The sequence below is a fragment of the Palaemon carinicauda genome, chromosome 25 (genome assembly GCF_036898095.1).
Source record: "Palaemon carinicauda isolate YSFRI2023 chromosome 25, ASM3689809v2, whole genome shotgun sequence".
NCBI classification, from domain to species: Eukaryota; Metazoa; Arthropoda; class Malacostraca; order Decapoda; family Palaemonidae; genus Palaemon; species Palaemon carinicauda.
The window spans coordinates 101,162,288-101,174,743 of NC_090749.1; the positions used below are offsets into that span (position 1 = coordinate 101,162,288).

The 12,456-nt window shown below is 32.4% G+C and overlaps 1 protein-coding gene across 2 annotated transcripts in view; it reads left to right on the forward strand.

Moving 5' to 3' along the window:
- The window catches only part of uif (sushi, von Willebrand factor type A, EGF and pentraxin domain-containing protein uif), a 78,021-nt gene that overhangs the window by 13,145 nt on the left and 52,420 nt on the right, over positions 1 to 12,456 (forward strand). For both annotated transcript variants that reach the window (XM_068348908.1, XM_068348909.1), the window contains exon 3: positions 3,196 to 3,223. In XM_068348908.1, coding sequence (XP_068205009.1) covers positions 3,196 to 3,223 — 28 coding nt within the window. The remainder of the gene's footprint in view (positions 1 to 3,195; positions 3,224 to 12,456) is intronic.

The following is a 12,456-nucleotide window of genomic DNA, read 5'->3' on the forward strand; positions in this document are numbered from 1 at the left end:
TTACAACCCTATTTGGAAAAGCAGGAGGCTATAAGCCCTAAAAGGGCTTCAGCAAGGGAAAAATAGCCCAGTGAGGAAAGGAAATAAATAAACTACAAGAGAAGTAATGAACGATTAAAATGAAATATTTTGAGAACAGTAACAACATTAAAATAGATCTTCATATACAAATTATTATTATTATTATTATTATTATTATCATTATTATTATTATAAGGAACAGTTATCCTTATCCATACCATATTTCTATTAAAAAAAAATTATATTTTTTTTCTACTCAAACCTGTCTATCATTAGATCCGCCAGGTTCGCTTCCAGTCATAGGGTGGAAATTCCTCTTGTTTACAACCTATAGTTCAACCTTATTGTTCAGGCAGTCCATGTGGCTAGTCCGCTATATGCACAAGAGAGAGAGAGAGAGAGAGAGAGATTTTACCGTTTCAGTTTCTATATAAAGTTTTTTATATCTGCACTGGAATTATATATTATTATTATTATTACTAGCTAAGCTACAACCCTAGTTGGAAAAGCAAGATGCTATTAAGCCCTTTAAGGGCTTCAACAGGGGAAAAATAGCCCAGTGAGGAAAGGAAATAAGGAAATGAATAAACGATATATGAATGTTCTCAAGATATGGGTTATAAAATAGATCTAGATATATATTTGATAATTATAGTATATAATTTTCATTTATATATATATATATATATATATATATATATATATATATATATATATAATTTATATATAAAATTTTACACAGACTGGTTTTTTTATTTGTCTGAGATGCTAAGTCAATAGAACCTCAATTTCTTGAGCCCAGGTTCAATTCCCCGGCTGACCAGAAGCTATTATCATCGTGTTGATTCCCCCTTGGGTCTCTGACCCCGAGGTAGGGAGAGAATCCAGATATTAGGAGTATAAGACACGCACTCTCTCTCTCTCTCTCTCTCTCTCTCTCTCTCTCTCTCTCTCTCCTCTTGTTTACTTCTAAGGGAGAAAGCTTAAGTGACGTCACTAAGTCCTGGTGTGTGTTCGGTTGTTTGTTAAGACGTCCACTCATAAACTCAATTCATTTACTGAATACTTAAGCTTAAATTACCACTAAGTTTACGCCATCACTTAAAGTTAATCACTGGTAAACTTGATAATAATTCATATACATTATCTTTTCGCTCTATATACATATTCCCCCCCCCCCCCTAAAAATTCCTTCACGCTCAAAGCATACGGTAATTATTTAACGGATTCTTAATGTAGATGCCAGATAGCGCTAGATAAACGCTATTAAATGTAATCTATTAATATCTAACTGATATCTGTGTTATTAAGATAACCAGATGGTGTTTTTTTTATTTTTTTTCTTATGTGGGAAATTGAAAGTACTCAAGTTATTATATCTTAATGGATTATATTCAACTTCTGTTTATAAATAAACATTCCTGCTAGAAGTGTATGGCAATGATGTAGTTGCCAGATGTTGCTAGCAATTGCACATCCACTGATTATTATTATTATTATTATTACAAGCTAAGCTATAACTCTAGTTGGAAAAGCAAGATGTTATAAGCCCAAGGGCTTCAACAGGGGAAATTAACCCAGTGAGGAAAGGGAACGAGGAAGTAAATGAAATAATTAACTGATATTTTTTTGAAGCTAGACCCGTAAAAACCAGATTATTATTATTATTTGTAATTGATAGCTAAACTACAACCTTAGTTGGAAAAGCAGAATGCTATAACCGCGTGGTATAACTAACGCAGTTTATGTAAGGGGGTTCGACACGATGATGATGAGACCGAAGTAATGCTTAGGCTCAGCGGTAAGTCACCGGAACCTGTTTCTTGGGCCCTAGGTTCGATTCCTTGGCCGACTAGAAGCTATTATCGTTGAGTTGATTCCCACTTGGGTCTCTGATCCCTAGGTAGAGAGAGAGAATCCAGATATTAAGAGGTATAAATGGCTCTTATGAATATGTGTGGATTGTATAGGGCAAGAATAGTAATAACAGTAGTAGTATCAATAACACTAAGGATAGCCTCTACAACAGCTCTCTAAAAAGAGATAGTAACCTTACTGAGCTTGGCTTTTAAAAGAGAAAATATATTTGTGGTTTTGCTGTAGTCTCTCCTAATTGATCTCTCTCTCTCTCTCTCTCTCTCTCTCTCTCTAGTTGTGTCTGGATACCGGCTGGTCAGAATTATGGTCCTATGGTGTGCCCAAGGCCATTTTGGAAGGGGAGAAGAGGAAGAGAGACTAGAGAGAGAGAGAGAGAGTCGTGCACAGGCAAGCCCCCAGTCAAGGTCTACCATACCACAACTTAACCCGGAACGAACGAGTGTCTAGAGCATTGTTGCTTTAATTCAGGGTTGTCCAGATGACATTTCGTAGATAATTTTCTCGTCTTGTTTTTATTCATTTTCTTATCTAGATTCAGTTTAATTGGGATGTTTTGGGGGAATATATATATATATATATATATATATATATATATTATATATATATATATATATATATATATATATATACACACACACACAGTAAATCCCTTCTCTGAGGGGGGATACCTTACCGACGTGAAAGGATTTTCGTATTGCCATGACCAGCTAAGCTGTACTAGTCACGGTCACACATACTAGGTTAGTTTGCTATGAGCAATCAGACGAAAGTCTCCCATCATCACCGATCCGTAGTTGGCCAGCGTGGTGACGAAAACTGGGCAAACCCCAGATATGAATTGACACGTCTGAGGCTTTTGTCCTGTATTTCATGTTATATATATATATATATATATATATATATATATATATATACATATATATATATATATATATATATATATATATATATATATATATATTTATATGAGAGAGAGAGAGAGAGAGGTAGCAGACCAAGCTCTTAGAAAGGTGTTTTGAGGAAACCACCATAATAGATTGGACATCGGGTCATAAACGAGCAGAGATAAGACATCAGGTCACACCATCAGATCTCTCTTTCACCTCACACGGCCCAGGTCATTCCCAGGTCATCTCAGTTTACCACCCTTTTTTTATGGTTATTGTTGGTCAAGGCTTCGAACTTAAGGGAGACAGTTTATTGGAGTGGTTTATAAAGTATTATTTTATTTTAATGATAAAATTCTTTATTCTTATAATAATAAAATTAATCAACTGTTTTTCATTGTCTTTCCAGGATGAAGAAGTCTTCAATTGTCCCGAAGGTATGTAAATTATGTATATTTCCTACATTATTCATAGAAGATCATTCATATTATATCATACATTATAATGTATTGCTTATAGTTTCTGTAGAAATACGTATATATTGATAAATGTTAGATATTTAAGAAAAAGAAAATGGCGGCCGCGTACCTGGAGTCTGATCACTACTTCGGTCTCATAGAAGTCACCTGGTCGCTTGCCCCGTGGTATTGCCATATAAGGGTCACTCGTATTTTTAAAAAACATATGCGAAAAAGATAGATATTGAATTAATAAATAGGTATTATATAGGTAGGTTTAAGTACTGGTTTGAACCAGTTATTGTGCAGATATAAACTGATATTATATATTAAATTGGCAATATTTGGCAACTGTAAGCTTTCGCCATGTTGGCCTCTTGGAATAATTTGGATGCTATTCTACCTGGAAGAGACAGAGAGAGAGAGAGAGAGAGAGAGATTGGAATTTTAAATAGTAGTTGAGTCCTACGGGGAGACGCTGCCTAAACCAGGTGGTCCTACAGGTTAGGCCTAACTGAAAAAAAATATCTCTATAGGCTTACATTCTTAAATTTGAAGTTAATTCTTATATTTCTTAATTAATTTTTTTTGTTATATTTTTGTTATGATTCAGAAATATTTTTTTTATGCATGGGAAAATTCAGTTGATTATATCGGAAAGATTTTATAATTATAGAATAGGTCTAAGCTTGCTTGTTTGTAGGCCTATGTGATTGCACAAATTGTGATAATGACTTTAATTTCATTGTATCTTCTCTCTCTCTCTCTCTCTCTCTTGTTCTGATTCTATGATTAATATACAGTTTAATATCCATATATGAAATGAAACTATGAGAGAGAGAGAGAGAGAGAGAGAGAGAGAGAGAGAGAGAGAGAGAGAGCGCATTGTATTCAAGCGAGCAGCTTAAGACTTAACCTGTTTGGTTTCCTCCAACCAACATTTCTTGGACCTTTAGCTACCAGTATCTCAGCCCTACCTTATACCCACCAATAGCCAATAGCAGGTGCTATTAGAACCTAATCCCAGTGCTATTGACTCCTACTTTTTTTTTACGATTTAATAGCACACAACTGAAAAACCACTAGAGCGTCTAGCGACATCTGGCAACGAGCTAGTTCTTGCCGGCAGCAGGGCTCTACGTATAACTGTAAACTTGTCTCATAATCATCCAGAAGAAATTCGGCTAATATTATGCGTTCCTTATACGACACACGCTTATATCTATTATAAAATGACATATCTTATGCTTTAAATACTTAGATTTATTAAAATATATAAGATATGTCTGTCCAGAGTCTCTTCTCTAGGTGCGACAACTGTATACTTGTTGGAATTGCTCACAGAAACTTATTTTTTATATATAAAACTGGATTCTACTTCTCTGTATATATTTATTTCTTTATCATTTCGTATATAAGATGTTTATCCATCTTTTATTATTATAATAGAACATTCTTATTTAACCAGGTTTAATACTACTTTAGAAAATAGTTTGATTATAGACCTAGGTATGTTCAACCTATATTTGAGTTGATTGTAAAGTTTAATGATAGAAATTAATTGTTTTATATAATTTAAATTTTGAGTTTTGATTTATTTATTGTTTGTTATAGTTTTTGATAGATGGTTAAAACTAATTCTTATAAAACAAAGATATTGTTTCTCAGCCTACAATTACATCAGCCTAGTAATGTTTCTCCTTATTTTCATTCTCTCAACACCAAAAGTAATGCTTCTGAGCCTACAATTACATCAGCCTAGTAATGTTTCTCCTTATTTTCATTCTCTCAACACCAAAAGTAATGCTTCTGAGCCTACAATTACATCAGCCTAGTAATGTTTCTCCTTATTTTCATTCTCTCAACACCAAAAGTAATGCTTCTGAGCCTACAATTACATCAGCCTAGTAATGTTTCTCCTTATTTTCATTCTCTCAACACCAAAAGTAATGCTTCTCAGCCTACAATTACATCAGCCTAGTAATGTTTCTCCTTATTTTCATTCTCTCAACACCAAAAGTAATGCTTCTCAGCCTACAATCACATCAGCCTATTAATGTTTCTCAATATTTAATACCACCAAATAACAAATTCCCAATATACAAAAAACCCTATCTTTTCAAGCCTCAATAGACCAAATAGCACTGATTAAACCCGAACAGCTGTCTACAGGGAGTAGTTCAGCCCGCCATCTTCACCCCCCACCATCTTCACCCCACACCATCTTCACCCCCCACCCCCAGATTGAAGAAGTTCCGTTAGGTGCACTAGCTCTATGCAACGAGGGGATGGTCAGCTTAACATTGACAATGCAACGTGTAGCTGTTGCACTATTCCCTATTGTGTTTCTTATGAATAAGTGATTTGTTGATTATTAAGTCGAAGATGAGCATAACTGTAGTATCTTTTATTATTGTTGTTTGGTTTAGTATGTGTTAGACCGTGTGTGAAGGTTTGAGAGCTGAGAAATCTTATTTTTGGGTTTATTTTGTATATGGTATAGAGTAAACATATAATTTAATATATAGAGCATTTAAAACTAGTTTATCTTACATATGGTAAAGATTAAACCTTAAGTTAGACTTAGGAAAGTATTTAAAACTGGCTTCTTAGCTATGGTTAAGAATAGGTATAGACCGTGTGTGAAAGTTTGAGAGCTGAGAAATCAATTATTTTTTGGGTTTATTTTATATATGGTATAGAATAAACTTAGAATTCGATATATAGAGCATTAAAAACTAGTTTATCTTGCATATGGTGAAGATTAAACCTTAATTTTGACTTAGGAAAGTATTTAAAACTGGCTTCTTAGGTATGGTTAAGAATAGGTCTAGGGCAGTTTGTGTTTTTTATTAAAATATTGTATTTATCTTGTATGTGGTATAGAATAAACATATAATTTGATATATAGAACATTAAAAACTAGTTTATCTTACATGTGGGAAATATTAAACCTTATTGTTGACTTAGCAAAGTATTTAAAACTACCTCCTTAGGTATGGTTAAGAATAGCTCTAGGCTTAAGAATACTCCAACTGCTATACGGAATAGAAATGTGTATATTAAATACACATATACATAATCTACACCTATACGCAACTGTATACTTAAACTTGAGTGATGGCACATCTCATACATACAGAATACATCTTTGTATACATGTCATTTTTTCTATCAACAGAAAGATGATATACTGTATATATTTTTTGTTGAAGGTTGTGACTGATATAATTAACATATCATTGTTCTCGCCTTTTAGAGAGAGAGAGAGAGAGGAGAGAGAGAGGAGAGAGAGAGAGAGAGAGAGAGAGAGAGCAATTCTAACTATAGACCGATGTCGTAGATAAGTTTATTAATAGAAATGTTATCGTAACTTGGTCTCATAACAATGTACCCGTATGTTTTTTCCCAATCACCTGCCTCCCTCTCTCTCTCTCTCTCTCTCTCTCTCTCTCTCTCTCTCTCTCGAATATAGATTTCTTTGTCTATATACGATGAAGGCAGCGGTAGAGAGAGAGAGAGAGAGGAGAGAGAGAGAGAGAGAGAGAGAGAGAGAGAGAGAGAGAGAGAGAATGCTGGGATTACGACTCGCGCTAACCAAGGGTACGAAACGTCGTCATAAACCGCTCCTCTCTCTCCTCTCTCTCTCTCTCTCTCTCTCTCTCTCTCTCTCTCTCTCTCTCTGGTACCTAGCTCCTTCCAAGGGCCTCCCGAATACCTTCCCAAGAAAGGATTTCGTCCCAACCTTATATTATCCTTCTGTTTTTAACCGATTGAAAGAAACCTTTGGTTTCAAAATTACTCTTCGGAGATTAATCCTTTTCGTTTTATTTATACGATTTTACGATATTTATACGGTTTTACAATAGATTCTTGTATACTTTTCGTTGTATTTATACGATTTTACGATGTTTATAAGGATTATAATAGATTCTTCAATACTTTTCGTTGTATTTTTAAGATTTTACGATGTTTATAAGTATTTACAATAGATTTCTTCAATACTTTTCGTTGCATTTATACGATTTTACGATGTCTATAAACTCTTACAATAGATTCTTCAATACTTTTCGTTGTATTTATACGATTTTACGATGTTTATAAACTCTTACAATAGATTCTCCAATACTTTTCCTTGCATTTATACGATTTTACGATGTCTATAAACTCTTACAATAGATTCTCCAATACTTTTCCTTGCATTTATACGATTTTACGATGTCTATAAACTCTTACAATAGATTCTCCAATACTTTTCCTTGCATTTATACGATTTTACGATGTCTATAAACTCTTACAATAGATTCTCCAATACTTTTCGTTGTATTTATACGATTTTACGATGTCTATAAACTCTTACAATAGATTCTCCAATACTTTTCCTTGCATTTATACGATTTTACGATGTTTATAAACTCTTACAATAGATTCTCCAATACTTTTCCTTGCATTTATACGATTTTACGATGTCTATAAACTCTTACAATAGATTCTCCAATACTTTTCCTTGCATTTATACGATTTTACGATGTCTATAAAACTCTTACAATAGATTCTCCAATACTTTTCGTTGTATTTATACGATTTTACGATGTCTATAAACTCTTACAATAGATTCTCCAATACTTTTCCTTGCATTTATACGATTTTACGATGTCTATAAACTCTTACAATAGATTCTCCAATACTTTTCCTTGCATTTATACGATTTTACGATGTCTATAAACTCTTACAATAGATTCTCCAATACTTTTCCTTGCATTTATACGATTTTACGATGTCTATAAACTCTTACAATAGATTCTCCAATACTTTTCCTTGCATTTATACGATTTTACGATGTTTATAAACTCTTACAATAGATTCTTCAATACTTTTCCTTGTATTTTTACGATTTTACGATGTCTATAAACTCTTACAATAGATTCTCCAATACTTTTCGTCGTATTTATACGATTTTTACGATGTTTATAAGTATTTGCAATAGATTCTTTTATTCGTTATGTTTAAATGACTGTTTTTCTCAACATAGGCCTATCCTGAGTACTTCAAATACACATTTTTTTCATCAAATATCCTTTTAGTAATTATTATTTTACATATATTTATGAATTCATTGTATTTATAAGTTTTGACAATAAATTCTTGTCTCATTTTTCTTTTTATGATTTTTTGCCAACGTAGGTCTATAACTTAGTCCTACTCTTATTCAGGAAAGACAGGCCTATTCGAAAATTTTAAATGTATCGAAAACATAGGTTTATCTATATATATATATATATATATCAATATATATATATATATGTGTGTGTGTGTGTGTGTGTGTGTTTGTTTGTGTATATATACTGTATATATGTGTGCCTATTCTTTATTAATGTATAGATATATGGAGTATCACATATCACACTATAAATGAATATTTTTATAGTTAATAAATGCTTTGGAAAATTATATTCTCTCTCTCTCTCTCCTCTCTCTCTCTCTCTCTCTCTCTCTCTCTCTCTCTCTCTCTCTCTCTCTCTCCCCCAAGCATAGGCCTAAATCATACAGTTTCCGGGATATTAGTAGGCCTACAATTAGGCTGAACTTGACCTTAAAAAATTCATTATCAGTAATCAGCATAATCATTATTAAGAAGTAATTATAAAAGAAGTAAGACTGATTTGTTTGGGAACACAGAGGAAAGTAGAAAGTATTATATTTATTTTTTATAGATATTGATAGTGGGGTTTGCTTCTCATGTACCTGGGAGTTGGATAACTGTGGTGAGTCACAGTAGGTGATTTGAATAAGGTGTAGGGATGTTAGTGATTTTAGTTTATTTATTAATCATTTTTATATAATTATTATTATTTTTTTATTATTATTGTTATTATTATTAATAATTTTTTTTATTGTTTTTATTGTAATCATTATTATAATTATTATTATGATTATTATTTTTATTATAATCATTATTATTTTCATTTTATTAATCATGTTGATTATTATTATTATTATTATTATTATTATTATAATTATTATCATTATCATCATCATTATTATTATAATTATTATTATTATATGCACGGACAATAAAAGTAATATTGAAGAAAGTTTGTGTGAGAGAGAGAGAGAGAGAGAGAGAGAGAGAGAGAGAGAGAGAGAGAGAGAGAGAGAGAGAGAGAGAGAGAGAGACTCTAAAAAATAATTATAATACTAAAATTCCTTTCCCTTTAGCCTGAGGGTATTCTTGAAAACATAAACAGGGGCTTTCTAACCAGTAATTAAAGAGAGAGAGAGAGAGAGAGAGAGAGAGAGAGAGAGAGAGAGAGAGAGAGAGAGAGAGATTTAAGCGGTCCATTAGAAAATTTGTAGAGAGAGACAGCCACTGTTCTTAGGATATCTTGTGTCTAGGGTTGCCAAGATTTCCGAGTGAGAAAAAGGCTAAATTTTAAACAACAGAATCTTTAAAAGGCCAAGTCTTTAGTAGGAAAAGGCTGAAAATGTTGCATTAAAGGCTAGCCAACTTAAAAAAGGCCAAATTTAGGTAATCTAGCACGAAAAAAAGGACCAATTTTGGAGGTATTTTTGGCACAGAAAATGCCAAGTTGGCAATCCTGCTTGTGTCCGCCATTTTGAAATAGGCATTTTACCCTATTTTTTTTTTATATTATTATAATTGTAAGCCAATTAACAATCTTAATTAGATATAAAACAGAATGCTACAAGCCCAAAGATACTAAAATTAATATATTATTAAAATTATAACTGAAATTAAACTCTACGTTCATCAAGAAAGCGATTGAACTGAAATTTGAACTTCTAAAGTTCCATCAATTCATATCTGATTGAGGAAATCAATCCATTATTTATACACACTGCTGGAAAAATCACACTATTGTTCTTTAAGTCTAGGGTAGTGCCATAGCCCTCTGCACCATGACCTTCCACTGTCTTTGGGTTAGAGTTCTCTTGCTTGAGGATACATTCTGGCACACTATTCTATCTTATTTTTCTTTTTTCTTTTTTAAATTATAGTTTATATATGAAATAAATTTATTTATTCTAATGCTATGACTGTTCTTGAAATATTTTCTTTTAGCTTTTGATTTCCTTGTAGTTTCCTTATTTCCTTTCCTCGCTGGGCTATTTTCCCTGTTGGAGCCTTCTGCTTTTCCAACTAGGGGTTTAACTACTTTTCTTGTAGTTTCCTCTATTTCCTTTCCTCATTGGGCTATTTTCCCTGTTGGAGTCCCTATAGGGCTTATAGCATCTTGCTTTTCCAACTATGGTTTAACCAATTTTCTTGTAGTTTCCTTATTTCCTTTCCTCACTGGGCTATTTTTCCCTATTGGAGCCCTGTGCTTATAGCGTTCTCTTTTTCCAACTAGGGTTTAACTACTTTTCTTGTAGTTTCCTTATTCCTTTCCTCACTGGGCTATTTTCCTTGTTGAAGCCCTTATAGGACTTTTGGCATCTTGGTTTCCAACTAGGGTTGTAGCTTGGCAAGTAATAATAATAATAATAGTAATAATAATAATATTAATAAAAATAATAATGATAATAATATTAATAATAATAATAAAAATGATAATAATAATAATAATAAAAATGAATAATAATAATAATAATAATAATAATATTAATAAAAATAATAATGATAATAATAATAATAATAATAAAAATGATAATAATAATAATTAATAATAATAATTCTGTAGGATTCATTCAGTAATAACTTTTTGTCACCAAATTTTCATAAATTCACATTTCACGAAACTATTCAATTATGAAAATAACTTTTGCAGTCTATTGATAACTAGTTGCAATGTGGTTACTCTTTGCATGAAATGGCCGTGCATTCAATTGTCCGATTCAATTGGCTGTTGTAACATTTCGTGAAATGATTAGTTATGTTTTATTATTATTATTATTATTATTATTATTATTATTATTATTATTATTATACATATATATATGTATATATATATATATATATATATATATATGTATATATAATGTGTTGTATAAAATCTACATCAAACACTTATGTATACATTCATATCCTTTTTAGTACCCACAAAATATAATGGAAAATAATAACAATTTCGAAATGAAAATACCACAAAAACACCAAAATTCTATAGAAAATTAATAAAAAACATATTGTAAAAAAAAAAAACACCATTAAAGAACTCAAGTGAAGCTACAAAAACAATTTATAAATAAACTCCCAGAAAACAATTGAAAAAACAAAAAACAATTTTTAAACCTATATCCTGTTAGGCCGATATGATATAGATCAGTAACTTTAGATTTCCACTGTACACGAGAATAGGTAAAGTTGGAAATGCTATTAGCGTTGTGACTACTTTCGAAGGGTTTGTAGAGATTCCTGAGTGTGTAGGGCGGTTGGCAGGGGGGGGAGGGGAATCCTTCAGGAGGTGGAGGAGATTGGGGAGGGGTAGGAGGTAAGAGAACACGAAGGTAAATGGTTAGAAGAACGTGGAAAAGGTCGACCGACAGTGGATGTAGGCCAAAGTGAACCCCGTTTTCTTTTGAGCTGTGGCGGCTTCTTGGTTTGGAGGGGGGACTCTACTATTGATGTAACATAGGTGGTTTCTGATGCCTATTTAATATTTTTATTTTATAAGGGTCTCTGTTCCACCCGTTGTTGGTTTCATTAGGGTTGTAAGTTTTAGATATTTTCAAATTTATAGTTTTTATTAAATTTTCATTACAATTCATCCATTATATTCCTTCTTGCTCTAATATATCCATTGACAGCATTATACTATACCTTAATAACAAATATAATGTCACTCACAGCCTGCAAGAAACAAGTTAACGAACTCATTAACCAAATTGAGAAACACAGAGGAAAGAGAATTCAGAACTCATGAAATAAATCCAGCTAGCTTTCACATCGACACGTCTTAGTTGCGTATCATCATGCAAACCTGCAGCTTTATTGAGGCTCATCGTTATGGCAACACTGCTCCATTTTCTCGTCTTCATCAGCTGGGACGGGTATTATTTCTGTTATAAAGTCCAAAGGTTTTAGCCTTTTTCAAGCCCACAATGCTCCCTAAAACAAAAGGGAATCGCGTCTAATGTCAGGGTTAAGGCGGTCTTTTGATGTGAAGCCAATGGTAATGAAAAGATAAAATCTCAATGTAAAGTTAACAATACATCAATGTTTGGTTGCTCTAAGGATTGGAGCATCTGGT